The sequence below is a fragment of the Neovison vison genome, chromosome 10, assembly GCF_020171115.1.
Source record: "Neovison vison isolate M4711 chromosome 10, ASM_NN_V1, whole genome shotgun sequence".
Lineage (NCBI taxonomy): Eukaryota > Metazoa > Chordata > Mammalia > Carnivora > Mustelidae > Neogale > Neogale vison.
In genome coordinates, this window is record NC_058100.1 from 32728326 (window position 1) to 32750092 (window position 21767).

Consider the following 21767-nt stretch of genomic DNA (forward strand, 5'->3'; position numbering starts at 1 on the left):
GAAATTAAAAATAGAGCTTCCCTATGACCCTGCCATTGCTCTACTGGGTATTTACCCCAAAGATACAGATGTAGTGAAAAGAAGGGCCATCTGTACCCCAATGTTTATAGCAGCAATGGCCACGGTCGCCAAACTGTGGAAAGAACCAAGATGTCTTTCAACGGACGAATGGATAAGGAAGATGTGGTCCATATACACTATGGAGTATGATGCCTCCATTAGAAAGGATGAATTCCCAACTTTTGTAGCAACATGGACGGGACTGGAAGAGATTATGCTGAGTGAAATAAGTCAAGCAGAGAGAGTCAATTATCATATGGTTTCACTTATTTGTGGAGCATAACAAATAGCATGGAGGACATGGGGAGATGGAGAGGAGAAGGGAGTCGAGGGAAATTGGAAGGGGATATGAACCATGAGAGACTATGGACTCTGAAAAACAACCTGAGGGTTTTGAAGGAGCGGGGGGGTGGGAGGTTGGGGGAGCCAGGTGGTGGGTATTATGGAGGGCACGTATGGCATGGAGCACTGGGTGTGGTGCATAAACAATGAATTCTGCTAAAAGAAATTAATTTTTAAAAATAGAATGTTAAAAAAATAAAATCTTAAAAAACAAACAAAAAAGTGTCTAACAAGTAAGTGAGATTAAATCAAGATCTCTGCATTGAAATTGCTTTTTTTTAAAAAACCATATTTGACTCTGTGGTTAATTTCGACAGCATCTGTTTCATTATTATTCTCTGGCTTTCACTTCTTTTTAAAACCCACTGTGAAAGAAGTAAAAAAAAAATAAAAATAAAAAATAAAAAACCCTCTGCAATAAAACTACCACTTTTTACAATGAAATTTCCCCTCAGTCCTCACCCCTGTCTCTATCTCTATTACCCGTTTTCCCCGCCAGCCTCAAAGGAAGACATGCTTATAATCATCCCCTGGAATGAGTAAGACTGATGAGAGCACTCTGTTTTGCCAACTGTTTTATCCCCAGCATCCAGAACAGCCTCTGATACTGGCAGGCGACTACGATATTTTTAAATGAATTAAGAAAGGAGACAATAAATCATGATCATCGCTTCTCTAATTCTACCACTGTGTGCTCTGGATCTCATACCCCTCCAGTAATGAGACTTTGGTTCAACCTTACCACTCCGGGCATCTCTGCCTGTACTCATTCTGATTATTTTTCTGTTAAAGATGCATAAAACTCCCATTTAAAGGCCATATTAGAAAAATCTTAACTTTTTACTTTGTTGCCTTTTTCAAATATAATTCCAGTTGTCCTCCCCATTGCATAAGAAAGAAAATGGAACCAAGAGAAATTTGTGATGTAAGACTTGCTGCTTTCTTTCTCTATATTCTTTTCTTTAACCTTCTTCAATCTGACTTCTGGTGTTATTACTGAGCTCTCTGTCCTAAAGTCACCTATTCTCATAGGAGTCTTACATCTTTTCTTCATTACTTTCCTACTTATTGACTCTGATTTCATGCATATATACAAAAGGATATATACACATATGAATACACACACACACATATATGCCCACACAAATTATGTATAGATACACATACACACCATATACATAGATATAAATAAATATAAAGAGAGAAGAAGAACTGTCATACAGGCATTGGTTCATTTTCCTGGATTTCCGTTCTACAGGTCTGGTAAATACTATATGATCGTATTTAGTGGATCCACTTTTTCCTAATCTGCAGAGCATTGCTAGATCTCTGCTAAGGAAATCCAGCAATCCATTTTTTCCTACAGGTATTCCTATGGCTGTTTTGATTCTACATTCCTTTATATATTCATTCCCCTGAAGGGCTAATTCAGTCTTAAGGTTTCAAATATTAGCTAAAAGACCATATCTTTTGAGACTTCACTTTATTTTCATTTATATTAAAAGTATAACCTCCAGGGGCGCCTGGGTGGCTCAGTGGGTTAAAGCCTCTCCCTTTGGCTTGGGTCATGATCCCGGGGTCCTGGGATCGAGCCCCGCATCGGGCTTTCTGCTCAGCAGGGAGCCTGCTTCCTCCTCCCTCTCTCTCTGCCTGCCTCTCTGCCTACTTGTGATCTCTGTCAAATAAAATAAATAAAATCTTTAAAAAAAAAAAGTATAACCTCCCTTTTCATTTATATTAAAAGTATAACCTCATTTACCCAAGTTATATAAAGTAGAAATTAATTGTACTTGTTTTTATTTTGGTGCAATAAATCATATTTTATATTATATAAATTATAATTTCAATTATAATTTAAACTTTATTAAGTGCTAACTTAATCCCTATTCTCTCATCTCTCACTAATTAGTCCTTGCCTTAAAATACAACATGTAAGCTCTTTACACCTCAACATTCTCATCTCTAAGGAGGAAATATTGATACTTGTTCTATTTTTATCAAAGGAATTTTGTGAGGTTTAGATGACATAATATATGCAAAACTCTTCAAGAATTACAAAGCACTTAATGAAATTATTATGAATGCTGTTGGCAATTTATATATACCTCTATTATGCTGGTACCACTTTTTTCTTTTTCATTAATTAACCATTCCAGGTCCTTTTCAAAGTCGTCTTCATATTCTCCACTTTCTTTTGAGTCCATATCTTTATTTTCTTCCATTTTCCGTTTGTTAAAGAATAATGCTAGAAGATTTAAAAAGATAAGGCATATGTTATGTCAACTTTACAGGGAGCAAGGACTATGGAGATTAATAGGATAAGCAAATCAACACACAGAAACACAAAGCATGCAGTGTTCAGAACACACATATAGCTGTATACCCTAAAAGAGAGACATTTTCTAGATGTACTGCTCCTAAACAGCATCTCCCCCACTCCTGTCTCCCATTTACAAGGGGGCTCTAATTTATAAGGAGACTAAAAAAGGTGGGTAAGAAGATTATCTGAGGCTTAGAACAGGATTTTCCACATCCCCTGCCAATCACTGACATGCCTTGCCCAGGTCAAAGCAGACGACTCAGCTTTTAAGTCACACTTGTTCACATTTTTTTATGCTCAAATAAAACAAATACAGGTTTCCTCTGCTCTCTGAAAGTAGAGCATTCCTATGAAATCTTTTAAAAGCTAAACTGGCGAAAGCAAAGAAGCAATTACTGCTTCACAAAAGCAAAAATCCTCTTCATATTTCTTTCAATGAGCAAAAACAGGTACAAATGTGGATCTTTTGTAAAAGAGAAGTAAAATTTCAAATAGGGGAGGAAACCTGAATATCAATTCCCATCCTCAGTTTTTTAATCCTTCTAGTAGTTTATATGGCATAATTATAATGTGTGATCTGAGAGCTTTTCAGCTAAGTGAAGTTGATTCTCAACTATTGTAAATGTTAATTTCCATAAAAGCCAAACTGTTTTCAACTCTAACTGAGATAGATTTTTCACCAACAAAACCAAAATGTGATGTCTAATACTACCTGGAAACAGTGGCAAATAAAGTTAGTGTTTGTGAAGATGGTGTATAAACTCAGCCACTTTTTACAGAACCATTCTAAAGTTATCTATAAATTGAGGTCAGTTCCTAGCCCTGAGAATTGTTATATGTGTAACTCTCCAAACAAAAGAAGCAAATAAGTCTATACTATCAGGTGTTTGTATATGTGGGTGAGTTTACAACATATGTGTGTGTGTGTCTATACATGTATTATAATTTTGATAGACATTTGTTAAGCACCTACAACATTCCTATATACATTCTCATAAAGATTATAAAATAGGCCTATGCTCTTGAGGAGTTTCCCATATGGTACAGAATAAACAAAACCCACAAATTTAAAATATAGATAAAAGCCAATTAAAAATGTATGTAAATGGGATATATATATACATATATATTTATATAAAACAATGGGAAGAAGAATAAAAAAATTAACTGTGTAAAGTTGGAAATACCAAGGAAAGCTGAGACGGACTGTGAATACTGAGTACAAGAGTTTATTAGTTATTTCAGACGAAGAGAACACAATGAGAAACAGCAAACAAACATGGAAGTGCATGGAATTGTTCAGAGAGGCCGGAACGTGATGTGCTCCTGAAGAAGAATCTGAAAGCAGTGATACGGGGTCAATCTGATGTCAGATTATCTGTTCTGACAGATAAGGTTGAGGGAAAATTGTCATAAAGCAACCAGAGGAAGAAATATATGGTAGTAATCTGCAACTATTTAAAAAAACAAAAAGAGCAATGCTCTCTAAATGTATTTAGAATTTCGGGTTCAATCTCGAAAGAACAATAGGAATCTCATCTTCAGGGTCTCAAACCCCTGGGACCCTGTTTGTACACCTGTTTCTCTGCCCAGGAACCTTCTCTTGATCCTACACCAAGAATAAATTGCCTAGGGGTGCCTGGGTGGCTCAGGGGTTAAGCCTCTGCCTTCAGCCCAGGTCATGATCTCAGGGTCCTGCGATCTAGCCCCACATCGGGCTCTCTGATCAGCAGGGAGCCTGCGTCCTCCCCTCTCTCTGCCTACTTGTGATCTCTCTCTGTCAAATAAATAAAATCTTTAAAAAAAAAAAAGAATAAATTGCCTAAAACCCTTTTGGAGGCAGAAAGTACAGCAGTCAAGAACACATTTTTTTAGGATATAAAATGAGAGCTATTTTGTCTGAATTAATAAATTGTCCACAAGCTTTGTTTTGGCCATTGGCTTCACTGTACTGCTCGCAAACCCTCGACAGGACTACCTAACCTGGTGCCAATTTTACTGAAGGGAGATACACTTTCTTTTCCTTCCGCTCTTCGTCATCAGATAATAGTGAGAGCACGTGGGAGAACATCTTCTAGGAGCTACACAAGCACTAGCTAGGAGATGAGGCTTTGCAATACCGTATATGAAAAACACTGTAATAGGTTTTAGTGAACAGAAGGTGCAAATGAGTTACAAGAATGATGAGGACACTCAAAATGTGAATAAACTCCAAGCTAAGACTATGGGTGAGACATACAGAAAACGGGAAGCACGGTATCCAGTTTCCTGTGCCGCAGGAAAGGACAAAAGACAGACTAGCTGGAACTCGCTCAGAGGCCAGCAAACCAGGGAAGGGGGATAAAAGAGAAAGAAGGGAAGAAGGGAGCCTAGAACAGTAAAACCCCTTAGAACCAGCCTCTCAGGAATACCTGAAAACCCTGGGAATATTATCCTAAAGAAGAGAAAACACAAGAGTCATTACAACTGCTTTACATGGTTTGTTTAAAGATTTTATTTATTTATTTATTTGAAAGAGAGAGAGAGAGAGAGAGCGCGAGTGTGAGCACAGAAGAGTGGGTGAAGCAGACTCTCCGCCCAGCAGGGCGCACAACACAGTGCTCAATCCCAAGACCCTGAGCTCAGGACCCAAGCCAAAGGCAGAAGCTTTACGGCCTGAGCCACCCAGGTGCCTCAGCTTGACATTGCTTAAATGGCTGCTAGGAAAGGAGGACTGGACTTAGATACCTGCAAAGAGTAAAACTAGTGTAAAGGGCTGGAAAGTCAGGGAAAAATTTTGGCAATTTAAAGCAAAATTTACAGTGGCGCCTGTACATGAGATTAGGTCATGATCTCAAGGTTCTGGGATCTAGCCCTGCGGCAGGCTCCCTGCTCACGGGGAGTCGGTCCACTTCTCCCTCTCCCCCTCCCCATGCTCATGCTTTCTCCTTCTCGCTCTCTCTCAAATAAAAATCTTTTTAAAAAAAAAATTATAAAATGGGGCACCTGGTTCGATTCATTGGGCATCTGCCTTCTGCTCAGGTCATGATCCTGGAGTCCAGGGATCAAGATCCACGTCAAGGTGCCTGTTCAGCAGTAAGTTTGCCTCTCGCTCTGCCCCTGACTCCACTCGTGCTCTCTCTCAAATAAATAAAATCTTTTTAAAAAATAATAATAAGTGCACCTGGGTGGCTCAGTGTGGTTAAGCCGCTGCCTTCGGCTCAGGTCATGATCTCAGGGTCCTGGGATCGAGTCCCACACTGGGCTCTCTGCTCAGCAGGGAGCCTGCTTCCTCCTCTCTCTCTGCCTGCCTCTCTGCCTACTTGTTATCTGTCAAATAAATAAATAAAATCTTTGAAAATAAATAAATAAATAATAATAAATAATAATGAGATGAAAAACCTAAAACTAAAACAGAATTTACCTTTTGTCCTGAAACGAAGTGAGTTGCCTATTAGAAGTGTTGCATTCCTTGTCAACTCAAAGAGCCTTAAAGCAAAACCGCTGAGCTAGATGATCCTTAAGATTGATTTTAAGCTTTTTATAAGCTCCAATTAGCAAATAATTGCCAACTTATGAAAAGGAAGAGTAGTTTCATGATAAGCTTAACCTGAAACAAATGATGTGTGCCTGAATAATTAAATCCAAGGCTTAAAAAGTTCTTGTCTAGTTCACTAAAATGTCATCTTTTCTCCGAATAGTGCTTGGTACCGGTACCCTTCGCCCTCTCAAGACAAAGTTAGTTTTATGTACAGGAAAGTTAATCATTCAAGCTGATTATTCAATGGAATAAATAACTATTTCCAGTGTATTGGTTGAACTGTAAGTCCTTCTAGATATTCATGCCTTTTGTACTAAGAACACGAAATGGACTTTGCTGAAGGACCCAAGGCACGGTGTCAATAACGCGTCAGGCAAGGGCTGAGAGCCACACTCGGAGGAAAGCAGAGAAGCCGGATCAGGGCCGCCGAGCGAGTTCATCCGCCAGCGCCTCGCGGCGGGACAGGCTGAACCTCCGGCTCGGCGTCCACCCAGCCACCGGGTCGAGGCGGGGCGCGGCGGACGGACCGCGCGAACTGAAACCCGACCCGCGAACGCCAGGGACACCGTTTTTCACGCTCACAGGGGCCCGAGCGCAGCCGGTTTCTCTTCGCACCGACGGGCTTGGAAGGCGCGACCCTGCGACGTCCGGGCCGCGCAAGGGCTGCGAGGCCCGCTCGCCTGTGCGCGTCTCCCACAGCGACCGGGGCGGCCGCCTGAGGCCTTCTGCCGGCGACGCCCTCCGAGCCGCAAGAACCTCGCCCCCGTGAAGACTCGAATTTCCCGCTGCACGACGCGGCACAATCCGTGAAGACGCGGGATCACAAGCCGGACTCGTTAAGTCGCACGACGGCGCCCGCACTGCGGAGGAGCCCCAGCGGCAGCGGCTCGGGGAGCGGGCGAGGGCGCAGGCCACGCGCCGTCCCCGCACCGCCGGCGCCGCCCGGGACACCGAGACCGCGAGCCGCAACTCCCGGCACCAAGTCCCTGACACCGCCTCCGGCGCGTCGCGGGGTCCCCGAGCCTCCGCTCCCGCACCGCCACCCCCGGAGCCGGCCGCGGTCGTCCCGCGCGAACCGCAGCGTCTCGGCCACCGACTCAGTCCCCGGGGTTCGCCGTTAAGGGGACGGTGCGAGGGGCTCGGGACGGACCGGCCGCCGCACCGCGCGCTGCGCTGAGACGCGGACAGCAGCTCCTTCGCCCCGCGGGGACCGGACCTTCGCGCGAGCCTGCGCCGGGGCCTCCGCGCCGCCCCCCGAACGCAGCCGGTTCACGGTCGAAGACAGCCGGGGGTTTCCTTCAGAAGAAGCGCTCGAGCACGGCTGACCCCGCGTCGGGTCGCCCCGCCAGCCCCGCAGCCGCGTCCGGAATCCCGCGACACACGCGTCCCTCCCCGCGGCGGGAGCACCTGGTCGCAGGGCGCTCCGGACTCGGGCCCGCAGCCGGGCTCCGGCGTCGTCGCTGACGAGCGGGGCCCCCGCGGAAGCCGCCATTTCGGGGTGACGCGAACGTGGAGGGGACAAGTGACAGAATGAGGACTGAGCGCGCGCGGGGGTCCTCACACGAGCCGGCGGGAGGGTCCCCGCGCCTAACCTCCTCTCCTGCGGCCGTCGCGGCGTGGCCCCGGCCCCGCACCGAACTCCCTCCCCTCCCTCCGCCCCCTCCTGCCTGAGTAGACCGCGGCGGCTGGGGTCACAGGGGCGGCCGGCGCACTTCTGCTCTCCTCCTCTTTCTGAGCTCGGACATGGATGCAGGCGAGGGAGACCCCAGCACCTGCTCCCGCGGCGGCGAGGACGGGGCTGCCATAGCAACGGCGCGCCGCCGCGTCTCCATCCGGGCCTCTCACTACGGGCGCGCAGCGCACCCGCGCAGGCGCAGGCGCAGAGCATCCCAAGAACACCTGCCGCTTGGGCGCCCTCCCAGGCGCCTGCGGAGGACCGGTCAGGCTGCGGTTTCCAGGAGACAACCGAGCAAGCCAGGCACCACGCACAACACATTAAATAAATCAATACATTAACATCTAGACCTTTGTTAAGTTAAAAACTACTTGAAAATGTCGGCAGTATTTTCCTTAGAGATTCACTGTCTTCATGCAGCTCACCTGCCCTTGGAAGACAATGACATACTAAGTCAGTCATTCCTATTGTGTAGTAGAAGGTGATAAATGATGAACAAAAACAGCTCAAGCAAGACGGGGTCAGAAGTGTGGGGGTGGGTTATGAAAGTGGGGTGGCAATTTTACATAAAGTAATCGAGTAAGTCATGCTGAGGTGACATTTGAGACTTTTATTAAAATTATATACAGATTTGACATATATACATTACATACATATATTACATATCAGATATCTCTCTTACCTAGATATAATGGAAATATAACTTCCCCCCAAAACTGAGACTTTCTGTAATTTACTATTATGAGCGTGTCACCTTCAAAACTGGAGGGCCTGAGTTTGCCTGTGACCTTTAGCAGCAGGACAACGCCACTTTTAGCCTGTATACATTCCTTAAAACAAACACTCTAATTTTAAAAAAAAATTGCTCACACTATCATTGGTTTTATTTGTTCAGCAAATTTGTTCAGGACCTGTTTCATGTGCTCAGCACTTTTGATGTACACCCAAACCCCAGAAGGCGAAAGTTCCAAGGGATCTCCTGCTGCGAGTCTCTAGCTTACTCAGTACGTGATTCACAATCTCTCATAACCCTGAGCTGGAGAAAGATTTGACAGCAGTAAATTATCATGGAAAAGAAAATGAATCAGAGGGCTGGCCTTTGAGAAAAGCTACAAACAGAATTTACTTGTTTAAATCACTAACAGGAAAACCCTCGTTTATAAGTGGCGTCTCATTGCCTAATAAATGGCTACCCTCTGAAACTGACTACCCACTTACCTTTGAACATAAATGCCCTTCACTAAGTCTCGCTCTTGTCAGTGCAGTGTTCTAGATGTTTCAGTTCCTTGACTTCCAGACATACATACTGAACATGAAAAGCAAAAAAATAAAAAGGAAGCTAAATTGCAAAGGTTTTATTTAAGGTATACACACAGTGTTGATGAGTAGTGATAAGGAGCCTGTCTTCTTCTGGGCTTCGCTAGAGCAAAGAACCACGGATTCATATACGTGAGGAAATGGATTGTCATAAAAATGCTTTTGGGTTAAGTCTCCATAGGCCTCTGTACTCACTTATATCCTTCTCTTGGACCATCTGCCCACGAGATCTGAAGCTGCTTTCAGTAATGTCCTAAACACATAGAGTAGTGGATAAAGACAAGAATGCCAATGTACTAACACTAAGAGTCAGTTTCTATAGTTGAGTTCAAATTTTAAGCAGCCAGTGTAAAAGGAAATAAAGTATATTTTCTCAAGCTCTTATGAGAAAGCAAAAGTCACATGTGTCCCTCAGGAAAAATATGTTGTCCTGGCATTAGTTTTTAAAATAAATTCTTAGGTAGGATTTTGAGTAGGAAGTAAGTGATGAAAGAGACCCGGCTTTCAATAGCATTTTTACAGCAAAGACACAGACAGTTTCCTCGTGTCTGTCCATATTTTCTTAAGAATACGAATGTAGAAAAACTACATTCAAAACCACATACTTTAAAATTGGCTTTGAACTTTTTCACCTTTTTTCTCCTCGCCTATGCCTGGTGAATGCCTCCTGCTTTATAATGCCAATCCAAAAGCAGTGGTGGCTAAATACCTTTCTTCTCTGAGGTTGGCTATTTTGTTAAAGCTCATTACAAAACTTGGATATGCGAGGGTACATTTAGCATTAGCTGATAATGGATTCATCTTATCTTCCGAATCCAAATGCAGAGTGAACACCTCCCAAGAACACAGATCACCACAGTTCATGTCAGCAACCAAAACACACTTAATAATTTAAGTCACACTATACCCCTCTCTAACTTTCCAGCACTATTACAAAAAAATCCAAACACCTTACCTTAACTTCAAGGTTCTGCATAATTGGGCCTCTGCTTATTCCTGTAATCTCACCTCCTATCACTTTCTTGCTAATGCAGGATTCTCAAAGAGCTCTAACCAACCTCCTCCCTGTTCCTTAGGCATTGTCAAGCTCTTTCCCATCTGTGCGAGTGCCTCTATCTGGAATGTTCTTCCCTGCTCAGCAGGGAGCCTGCCTCTCTGCCTGCTTGTGATCTCTGTCAAATAGATAAATAAAACATTCACAATAACAAAAAGGATTTGTTTATTTATTTTAGAGAGACAGCATGGGTGGGGGGTTTCAGGGAGAGAGAGAGAGAAGCAGACTCCCGACTGAGCATGCAGCCAGATGTAGGGCTCCATCTCTATACCCTGAAATCATGACCTCAGTTGGCTGGGCCACCCAGGTGCCCCTAATCTAATGTGCTATTTAAAAAGATTTTATTTATTTATTTGAGAGAGAGAGAGAGTACAAGCTTGGGGGGCTGGGAAGGAGGGGGCAAAGGGAGAGGGAGAAGCAGGCTCTGGTTGTGAAGCTTTGCCTCTTCAGGCTGTGTTTTCTCTTATCTTTTAGCATGACCTGTAAACATTTTTGTGGTTGAAAGGTGGATATGATGTATCATGAGGCAAAGAAGACTTCAGTGTGAGACTTCATATTAAGCCGACTAGGAGACGGGCTGTGTTGAATGTTTTCTGTAGCTGCAGGTGCCAAATGGTTCGGATTCCTCTAGCATTCTTCGCGCGCTCTCGTCTTTGGGCTTCCGTAGAACTCTGTTTCAGAGACTCTGTCTAGCCTCTCCTTCAGTTGTAATTCAGTATTACATGGTTGGTGTGGTGGTAAGGTAAGAAGAGAGTCATCATATAATCTTATGATTAAATCTCGGTCTTTTAGTAGTACTCTGTCCCTGACCTTCACACGTGTTTGTTAACCTTCCCGTTCGTTCGTCACATTTCGGGGAGAGAGCCTAGAAGGAGCTGGAGTTAAGGAAATGCACATCTGTTATATAAGATAAGGCTTGAATAGACATTTCACCAAAAAAGACATACTGATGGTTAGCAGGTGTATGAAAAGTGGCTACATGGGGGAGCCTGGGTGGCTCCCATATAAGATAAGGCTGTTACTGTCTTTTTCCCTGAAGAGTAGGCCTTTGTTTTGGAAAAGGCTGTGGGCGTATTTCGCAGTGGGTACTTTCCCCCTGTCTAGAGAACTTTTCCATCTGCCCACACTGAAACCTTGTATTCATTAAACATGAACTCTCTATTTTCCCGTCTCTCCAGCTGAGGGCAACCCCCATTCTACTTTCTGACACTACGTAGTCTTTTGTATCTGACCCCTCTCACTCAGCATAATGTTTTTTGAAGTTCATTCATTGTATAGTAGCATTAGTATTTTGGTGCTTTCTTGTTCGTTTTTCTTTAGAGTGAGAGAGGGAGGGAGAGAGAGCACGCAAGCCTGGGAGCATGAGCAGGAGGGCAAGAGAGGGAAAGGGAGTCCTCACAGATTCCATGCCCAGCACAGAGCTCTAAGTCGGGCTTGATCTGCGACCCGGAGATCATGACCTGAACTGAAATCAAGAGTCGACACTGAACTGACTGAGCCACCCAGGCACTCCTATGGTCCCTTTTCATCACAGAAGAGTGTTCATTGTATGGGTAATACCAGATTCTGCTTATCCACTTCCCAGTTGATGAACATTTGTGCTGTTTCTACTTTGACTATCATAACATTGCTATGAAAATTTTTGTTCACCTATTTGTGTGGACACCTTTTCATTCTTGGTTAGATTACTAAGTGGAATTGATGGGTTATATGTAATTTTTAAGAAACTATCAATCTGTTTTCCCAAAAGCGGCTGTACTGTAGAATTACAGTTCTACCAGGAACATATGAGAATTCCGGTTCATCCACAACCTTGCCAGTGCTTGGTATTTTCTGCTTTTTAAAATTATAACTTCCTCAAGGGTATATAGTGGTATCTCATTTAGTATTAATTTTTGTTTCCCTAGTGACTAATGATGTAGCCATTTTTTTTTAAAGATTTTATTTGCCAGAGAGAGAGAGAGAGAGAGAGAGCAAGCGATACACACAAGCAGGCAGAGAGGCAGGCAGAGGCAGCGAGGAGGAGGCTCCCTGCCCGAGCAAGGAGCCGATGCGGGACTCGATCCCATGACCCCGGGATCATGACCTGAGCAGAAGGCAGCAGCCTAACCCACTGAGCCACCCAGGCTCCCCCATGTAGCCACCTTTCATACACCTGCTAACCATCAGTATGTCTTCTTTGGTGAAATGTCTATTCAAGTATTTGACCCATTTTTAATTTGGGTTATTGGCTTTATTATTGAGTCATAAGGATACTTTATGTATTCTTTTATCAAGTCTTTTATCAAATACATAATTTGTGAATATTTTTCTCCCAGTCTGGGGTTTATGCAGTCTCCATTCTGGTTCGAGGCTCTTCCTTTGTTTCTCTTCATTAACCCACCCACAAGCTCAGCCTTCAGATGGTTTGTAAATCATCATTACCTCTGACTTAATAGGGAAATTTCCAAGGAAGACTTGAACTCTAGCAACTTCTACTTCTAGAGGCAATCTCCCCTGCCCTCTTTACAGGAGCCCCTTAACAGGCTGACGCAGGCTTTTTCCTGAAGTGTTGATATTCATACGTAGCAGACAATTTTAGCAGCCTATGAAATCTAACCAGTCGTGAGGGGCTGGCATCTTCTAAGAGCTTCACCAGTATATATTTTATTCCTGTAGATCACAGGTTTATCAGTAATAAAGCCAGAGTTTTCTTTAGTCAGTAACTTTGAATACATGCAATCTAAACCGTATCTCCCAAAGATATTTCTTCCATGAGGTCCTACCACCAAAGATATAAACCTCAGAAAAAACTTAGAAACCTCCATTTTATTTAATCAATTCAGTGAGCTTCTATAGGGTATTGTGCTAGGTACTAAGAGACAAACAATGACAAAACATGTTCCTGCTTCAAAGCGATTAAAGTGTATATATACATACAAATGACCTCCACACAGACCCGAGTGTTACGTGGTCATGTAGAAAGAGTAGGGAAGGCTGCTTATAAAAAGTGGCCCCTGAACTAATCTTGGTGAGTAAGTTGAAAATCAGAGACAAAAATGGGGGTGAGAGCATTCTAGGCACAGGGATTGTGCAAATATACAGAAGCTGAGGCCGTTCGAGGATGTCGACAGTGCAGGTGTGTTCGGGAATCCTGTGGGATGGTATAGTGAAGCTGGAAAATCGGACAGGGCAAGGCTGTCAAGAACCTTCGGTACCATCCTTTAGAGGTCTGCTGACCATCTCACTGTTCTCAACATTGCTAGGTCACCTGTGGGAATGGTTCTCATATTTTTGTTATCATCCAACAAACACTACTTTATCAAAAGACTTAAATCTTCCTCTTAATAGTAATTAAACTCACAATTTTCTGCGGATATTAATGAGTTCACAGGTACCATATTTGTCATTTATGATTAGTTTAAAAGGCATTAAATATGCAACATGGTATGGCTGATAGTGAATTTGTAACTATGTGTTTATTTTTAAAGATTATACTTGGGGCCCCTGGGTGGCTCAGTAGGTTGAACCTCTGCCTTTGGCTCAGTCATGATCCCAGGGTCCTGGGATCAAGTTCCGCATCAGGATCCCTGCTCAGCAGGGAGCCGCTTCCCCCTCTCCCTCTGCCTGCCCCTCTGCCTAATTGTGATCTCTTTCTCTTTGCCAAATAAATAAAATCTTTAAAAAAAAAAGATTATTCTTGGGGCGCCTATGAAGAAGGCTTTTTTAGACATTGATAATCTTCTCTTCACATGTTTAGTTCAAGAACGTTTCAGATGTATTACTACTATCCCTCTATTAGATTCACATCCATTAGTTCCATGTTATATTCATGATTTCTTGTAAATCATTGACTTTGTTTTAAAAGGTGGCCTATTTTGAGAATTTGTATCCGCACATTTCTGTTTTTGTGGAGGAAAAAAGGGAACTCCCAGGCTAGTGATTAGTAGGATCCTCCTCTCCTGTGATGCTGGGCAGGGCGGTGACACAGGGCCCAGGCAGCCATCTGATCACCACGGCAAACCACCAACACACTTAGGGTCATTCCGTACCCACACAACCACTCTGTTTCTCACTTTCAGGATGGCATTCAATAAATCATTCATATATCAATAAAATCATTGATACTTATGTGTCAATAAATACAATAAAGGTAGTTGACCTTTTTTATTATAAAACAGGCTTTGTGCTAGGTGACTTTGCCCAACTGCAGGCTAGGGCGCCTGGGTGGCTCAGTGGGTTGGGCCGCTGCCTTCGGCTCAGGTCATGATCTCAGGGTCCTGGGATCGAGTCCCGCATCAGGCTCTCTGCTCAGCGGGGAGCCTGCTTCCTCCTCTCTCTCTCTGCCTGCCTCTCTGCCTACTTGTGATCTGTCTCTGTCAAATAAATAAATAAAATCTTTAAAAAAAAATAAAAAAAGAAGTGTTCTGAGCAAACTAGGTTAAGCAATGATGTTCAGTGGGTTAAATGTATTAAATGAATTTTCAACTTATATTTTCAACTCATGATGGGTTTATTGAGATGTAATTCCATCCTATGTTGAAGAATAGAAATTTGAGAGTGATCAGTGTATGTACATGGCTTATAAAGGCACGGGACTTAGGGCGCCTGGGTGGCTCAGTTGGTTGTTTCTGCCTTAGGCTGAGGTCATGATCCCAGGATCCTGGGGTTCAGTCCTGTGTGTCAGGCTCTCTGTCCATCTCCCCCTTTCCCTCTGCCCCTCTCCAAGCTCATGTTCTCTCTCTTTCTCAAATAAATAAATACATAAAATCCTAAAATAAATAAATAAAGCAAGCAAGCTGTGGGCCTGGGTGAAGACATACAGGGAGGGAATGTAGATGAGGAGGGAAAAGATCAGAGAAGGAAGCCTGGGGGTGGTCCAACATTTAGCTCAGGAAGAAGAGGAAGAACCAGGAAATAAGACCCAGGAGTGACTAGTGACGCTCCTGGTGAGAGAGAATCCGGAGGGAGTTGTGTCCCAGAAAACCAGAGGAAGATCCTGTCCACTGTGTCACGGGCTGTTGACAGGTCAAATACAATGAGCACCAAGAACCACTGTTTTAACAGCAGTTTGATGGAATGGTGGATCCTAAACAAAATGAGGAGAGTAAGGAGAGACGGCAGGCAGGATTTCAAGGAGTTCTTCTCTACAGGAAAGGAAGAAATGAGACAGAGAGACTCAAGCAAAGGAAGATTTACCATGAAGCTAAATAAATTTTAGGGCTTTTCACCTGCACAGGCTCCTTCTGTGGCTCAAGGAGGGGCCCCGATAATGTGTTTATGTGAAAATACGATTTCGTAAAATTTCCAGAAATAGAATATTTTAATGATAAGAACCCAGTGTCTCCCTCCATTCCAACTTCCCCCATCAAGTGTACTCTGCCTTTGGTTGACTGCAGACACTGCTGGAGTTTAACTAAAGGAGAGTTAAGAATACATTTAATTCGGGTTAATATTTTAATTCTGAACAACCAAAAATATTTTTAAGTATAATGAAAATGATAATCACATTGAATTGAGAATTATTTTCCTTTTTCTCTACCACTTAAATCTAAAGACCTTGAGGGAGAGAAAATGATATTACCTGTCCAAGTCTGAAGTACGATGAAAACAGAAGTGCCAAGAATTGTGGCAAACTTCTGGTCACTAAGTTATAAACCAGTGCAGTTATTCTTGGCTATAGTCTAGATGTGTTTATAATTTTCATTTTTTGAAGACTATGTAATCATGTGAAGCAGAATAAATCTGAGAAAGAATGGAGGAGTTAAAAAAATGAAATGCTGTGAGATACTAAGGAACATGACTTGGCCAAATATGCATCCTTTTCGGTGGAGGCTACACTATCCCACAACCAATCCACTTTAAGAAACAGTAAAATAGAGTGAGCAATTATGTCCATTAGAGTTTTTAAGACTTTTCTGAAGTAACTAGACACCCATAATCTTAATACTGATTTGAACCAGTCAGTGGCAAGGCAGTATCTCTGTAAAATATGCCATTGTATGAACGCTACAATTTAACTATGACTTGAGGCACGTTGAACAGTAATAAACATAAAACTTGTTTATTTCCAGAGATCTCTAGTGACTTTTTATAAACTCGGATTTTTATACAACCCTTTTCTAGTATAACATACAGATAATGGTCGTTCGGCCTCTCCTAGAAGAACATGGGGACACAGAATTGGCGCGTTCACAGAAAGCCCACATTTTTGCTTCTTACTCTGCACCAACATTACAGCGAAGAACTCTGTGGCTACAAGCATGAGGCAGAACTGGAACCTTACAGGCGCTGTTCCCAAACTCAATTTTTACTCTCCTTCACTGCCCCTGTTCTCACCTTTTGTTCTCGGCAGGCTATTCCCAGCCCTCATCCTTTTTTAAAAGAGCATAAAATAATTTAAAAGAGCATAAAGTGTACCCCCCCTTTCTCCAGTGGGCATCAGTGAGAAAATGCATTCCTAGAATCACGATGGCCACAACAGAAGCAAGCGACTGACACCTGCACAGCTGATGAATCCCAGTTAAATGACTTTTGAAATTAACCTCCAGTTAATTTTGAACTTAACCTGGCAGTGGTGGGCTGCTTTTCCAAAGTGACACCAGACTTCTCCATCTCTAGGACACATGTTGATTCTCCGTAGCCTTACTCAGTTGTTGCTCTTGGCATCTCTTTCTTCTTTAGGATCCAATAGATGCATTCTTGAAATAGTGTCAAACCCACAGCTCACTTTTTCCATTTTCACCATGTTTTTTTTTCATTGTTGTCATTATAAAACAGCCTTTTTTTTTTTTTTTTTTTTTTTGCTGTAGTCAGACAAAAGCATAACCTCTTTTAGCTGTTTTTTTTTTCACTTTATAATGTTTTTCCTCAGGAAAAAATGAAATCTACATTTCAACACTCTTGGAGTACACTACAGGAAACAGGAGGAATGGGTCTGTCTCCGTTACTCCAAAGAATGAAAGCACCGTCACTCATTTACCCTCTTGAAGTAATGTGAAGGTTCTTTGATTATAATGGTTTTGGAGGCATCATCTCTCTCTTCCATTCCTTAGAATACTTGCCTTTTATAGTCATCATTTTTCTTTTAGACTGTCACTACTTATGCATGTAGATTTAATAATATAGTCTATCTGCTTTTGAATGCATAGGATTGTATTGATATATGCTTGTGTGTCTTAGTTCTTTCACTCAAAATTGCATTCATAAGAGTCATTGAAATTGTTGCTTGTGGCTCTGGTTTATTCATTTTCACTCCTGTATAGCTACATGTCTAGTGCTCAACAGCCATGTGTCTAGCAGTTGCCAAATGGGAAAGTGCAGCTCTGCGGTGTGTACCCGGGAGCGGAATCGCTGGGTCACAGCGCGTGTGGAGCGATGACTTTCGAGGACAGTGCCAAAACATGCCATTCAAAGGGGTTTACCAACTTACCCTCCCACCAGCAATTTCTGAGGCATTTTCTATTGAATTTGAACTTAAGCATTTCCATTTTTAATTTCTAAGATGTATCTTCATGTTTTTTCAAGTCAGTCTTTTCACTTTTGTTACTCTTGTTACTTTTTTGTGATTTCATCTTTTGTAGTTAAAATCTTATGCATATTTTACACTCTGTATCTGATAATTCCAATATCTGAAATCAATAGGACTCTTAATTTTTGTTTCCGCTGACTCTCACTCATGGTTACTTTATGTCTCTGGTGATTTTTTAAATTATGTACTTAATTTGTAATGATTTATTAATTTCCAACCATAATGTTTTATATATTTGATCGGAGAGTGATCTGTCCCCAAGTGTTCTATTAACTGCTTTTGCTCTACTGTGGCTTCTTGGGTCCTCCAGAGGACAAAAATTATCCATATGGCATTACAGTTGACAAGTATTAAGAGTAGTAATTATTCTTGTGCTTTTTGTTGTTGTTGAGGGAGCTCACTGAGAGGACATGACCACTGGTTGAACAGTAAGTTGGACCCTGGCAACTGGAGGTTCCACAGCCCTCCCCTGTCCTTGGAATGTGCATTCTGCTTGCCTTGCCTGCTGTCAGCAGCTGCCCAAGGACACAGCATTGAAATAGGGATGTGGTATAGAGATGATCTGGACAGTAAACAGACTGAACCCAGCTAAGGCCTCTGTGTCAACGTACAAGATCTCGTGGGTGGGGGCAGGGATCTGCTCATCCTCCAGAAGCCCAAGATAAGCCTTGTATGTGAGTTCCCTTCGCTTATTAAACCTGCCACCCCGCAATCTGGAGCGGCCTCTGGAAGGCCAGTTTCACATGACACCTGGGAAGCTCGCGAGGAGCCTGCAAACCACAAACCACTGTGTTGCTGTTTCTCAAATTTCCTACCATAAACACATAATGCTTGTAAAATCATGAAATCATGTTAAAATGACCATGGAACCAAAACATTTGCCAAGCACAAGAAAACTCCATTAGTAAATTTTTATTGTGCATTGTGAGGTGGGATTTCATGTCACTTCTTAGAAGGCTCTTCATGGAGAATTAAGGTGTCCTTTTGTCTGTGATTTCCCATTCCACCCTGTGTATGGTGCAAGGGCTTAACAGGAAATGCTTTTCTCTAGAGATAATTTTTTTTTTTTCCATGAAGGAGGTGCTGCTCCATTTATTTTAGGTCTTTTTTTTTTCCAATTTATTTATTTTCAGAAAAACAGTATTCATTATTTTTTCACCACACCCAGTGCTCCATGCAAGCCGTGCCCTCTATAATACCCACCACCTGGTACCCCAACCTCCCACCCCCCACCCCCCCCACCACTTCAAACCCCTCAGATTACGTCTGGGGACCAGCATTAACTTGGAGACTGGTTGAAAGCACTCCAAAAGAGCAAAGGATCGCGGGGGGAAATTGTGGGGATCGGGGCGGCTAGGGACAGGGGCTTAAGTCCCTGGTCCCAGACAGCCTCCCTGGCGCTGAGGCAGAGAGAGTGCGGTGGAGAAGCCGCCAGCGCGCCCGAGAATGAGTGGGTTCTAGTCCCTGTGAGGGGATGGGAGCCACGAGGTCTGCAGAACGCGCGCTAGCCCTACCACAAAGCTCGAGATACGCGCGCACGTCCCTCAAGCTCCCCTGAGTTACAAAGGCCCGGCCGGCGCTCTTTGACCCGCGCCATTGTTTCATAGAGATAATTTTTCAGTTTTTTAAAATATTTTATTTATTTGACAGAGAGAGCGAGAGAGTGCACAAGTAGGGGGAAGAGAAGAGGGAGAGAGAGCAGCACAGTTCCTGCTGAGCAGGGAGCCGGATGTGGGACTTGATCCCACCACCCGGGGGCCCTGACCTGAGACGAAGGTAGACGCTTGACCCACTGAACCACCCAGGCTCTCCTAGAGATAGTTTTTTAAAACTGCTTCTAGCATAAGCCAGAGGCCTCTACTCATCCGAGACTGCTTTAGCTCCCGCTTCGAGTCCCTGTTTAGGCTGGAGTCTTTTCGGCCCGTACGCACACCCACATCCCTATCTTTTGAAGTGGATACGGAGTTCGGACTCTGGCATGGAATGGCTCATACTTAAGGAGACCAACATGAAAAGAAAAACTCAGGGTGGGCAAGAGAGGATCAGAAGCTGTAGGTGGGAGTTAACTGCAAGACTTGGCGAGGAGAACGGATCTGTAGGCCCACTCGGATCATCCCCCACTGCGGGCCGAGTCCGCAGTCCGTCAGCACAGGGGAGCGCCGCGGCTCGGTGCTCCGGGATTTCCCGCATCCTGCGCGGGAACGCGGGTCCGGCCGGTCCAGCCGAGCGGTCTGGGGTTTGAAGGAAGGGGGAGGGGCCTGAATGCAGAAAACGGGGAAAACGGGCTCTACCACACGGACGAGTGTGCTCAGAGGCTTTAAGCTTTGAAGTCCCAGGGGCGCCCGAGGGGCTCCGAGGTTAAGCGTCTGCCTTACGCTCAGGTCAGGACCCCGGGTCGCCCCATAGGGCCCGGCATCGGGCTCCCTGCTGGGGGGGCTCCCTCTCCCTCTCCCCCTGCTTGTGTTCCCTCTCTCGCCGTGTCTCTGTCAAATACATAAAAATCTTTAAAAATAAAAAATAAATTTTAAGTATTAAATAGTTTTTGTTAGCATTTCAGCATCGGGGCAGAACGTGCGTTTTCTTACCCGCGATTCTTCGGGCGTGTGGGATCTTCCTCCGGGAAGCGCTCCCGCCCCTTTCCTTACTTGAAGAGTTGGCGCTTTCAGACGCTTTCCGCCCTCCGGGACGGCGCGGGACGCCCTTCACAGCGGAGACCGTCCCCTCACGCCGGGGCTGGGCGTGGCTTTCACGACGCGTCTCAAGAAAACGGTCAACTGCAGCCCACGGCTCGGCCCCCAAAGCCCCGGTCTCCTCCGCTGGCGCTGGGGCGGTGGGAAGCCGAGCCCGCACAGACGCCCCCCACGCTCGGGCCTGACGCAGAGCGCAGGCGCCGGCGCCGGGAGCGGGCGCGGGGGGCGGGGCCGGGGCGGGGCCGCCGCGGAGAAGCCGCGCGCGCTTCCCGCCGCAGGTCCGCTTGGGATCGAGAGCCTCTGGCTCTAAGGGGAGCCGGGAGGCTGGGCCTCTGGTCTCGCACCCTTGCCTCGCCCTGCACCCACAGCTCGTCCCCGGGGTTCTAGGGCGGCCCCGCACTGCATCCCTCTGGCAGCTGTCGGCGTCCGGCCGGCCTCCTTCCTCCCCCGGCCGGGGTCTGAGTGGGCTCCCTCCCGCGCCGCTGGCCACTGCGGTCTCGCGCCTGCAGACTTGACTGGGGTCCGGGTCGGGGGAGGGAACGAAGCGACCAATGTGCAACGCAGAGTGGGATTCGGAAGCCCAACGCAACTTCACTTTACAGATGCGTGACCTTGGGTGGACATTTACACTTTTTAAGCCACCTTAGAAATATGGACGCACTTTGTTTTTTTTTTAGATTTTATTTATTTAAGAGAGAGAGAGAGAGCGCGCGAGCATGAAAGGGGCGAGGGCAGAGGGAGAAGCCGGCTCCCTGATGAGCAGAGGGCCTGACGTGGGACTTGATCCTGGGACTCCAGGATCATGATCTGAGCCGAAGGCAGTTGCTTAACCAACTGAGCCACCCAGATGCCTACAGACACACATTTTAAAATGTTAACTTAGTAACCTGGGCAGTCCTGTCTCTTCCAAGGCCGTGTCAGAAAGGCCCTCCTCACACCTAACCACTTGAAATGGCCATTGGACTACAGCTTTTAGGTGGTTATTTCCCATAAAATTCATCGTATACTCTGCTGCCAGATTACACCTCTTGAATATAAGATTGTTACCGCACCTCCAATTAATACACATTAGATAATGACTCCAAACTGTCGTTCCAAACTTTGTCACCACCCCTCTCTCTACCATCAGGCCTTACTGATGATTCACATTTGGGCCTCATAACTTTAGGCCTTTTTTCTCCACTACACAGTTTCCCTTTCTAAATTTCTGTTAAAATCCTTCCGATCTTGCAGGGCCAGCTCGAATGCCATCTCCCTCAGAGAGCCGCTTAGATTTCCC

At 44.7% G+C, this 21767-nt stretch overlaps 1 protein-coding gene across 6 annotated transcripts in view; it reads right to left on the reverse strand.

Annotated features, from left to right (window-relative positions):
• CCDC181 (coiled-coil domain containing 181) overlaps nt 1-8056 on the reverse strand; it is a 35728-nt gene extending 27672 nt beyond the window's left edge. For 3 of the 6 annotated variants that reach the window (XM_044266916.1, XM_044266915.1, XM_044266912.1), the window contains exons 1-2: nt 7910-8056; nt 2508-2647 (exon numbers count right to left, since the gene is read on the reverse strand). In XM_044266916.1, the coding sequence (XP_044122851.1) occupies nt 2508-2624 (117 nt within the window). In that variant the 5' untranslated portion in view covers nt 2625-2647; nt 7910-8056. Of the gene's footprint in view, nt 1-2507; nt 2648-5885; nt 5905-6125; nt 6522-7909 lie in introns of those variants that run through there. The other 3 variants (XM_044266913.1, XM_044266914.1, XM_044266917.1) reach the window with 3 other exon arrangements.
• Nucleotides 8057-21767: the final 13711 nt, after the last annotated feature.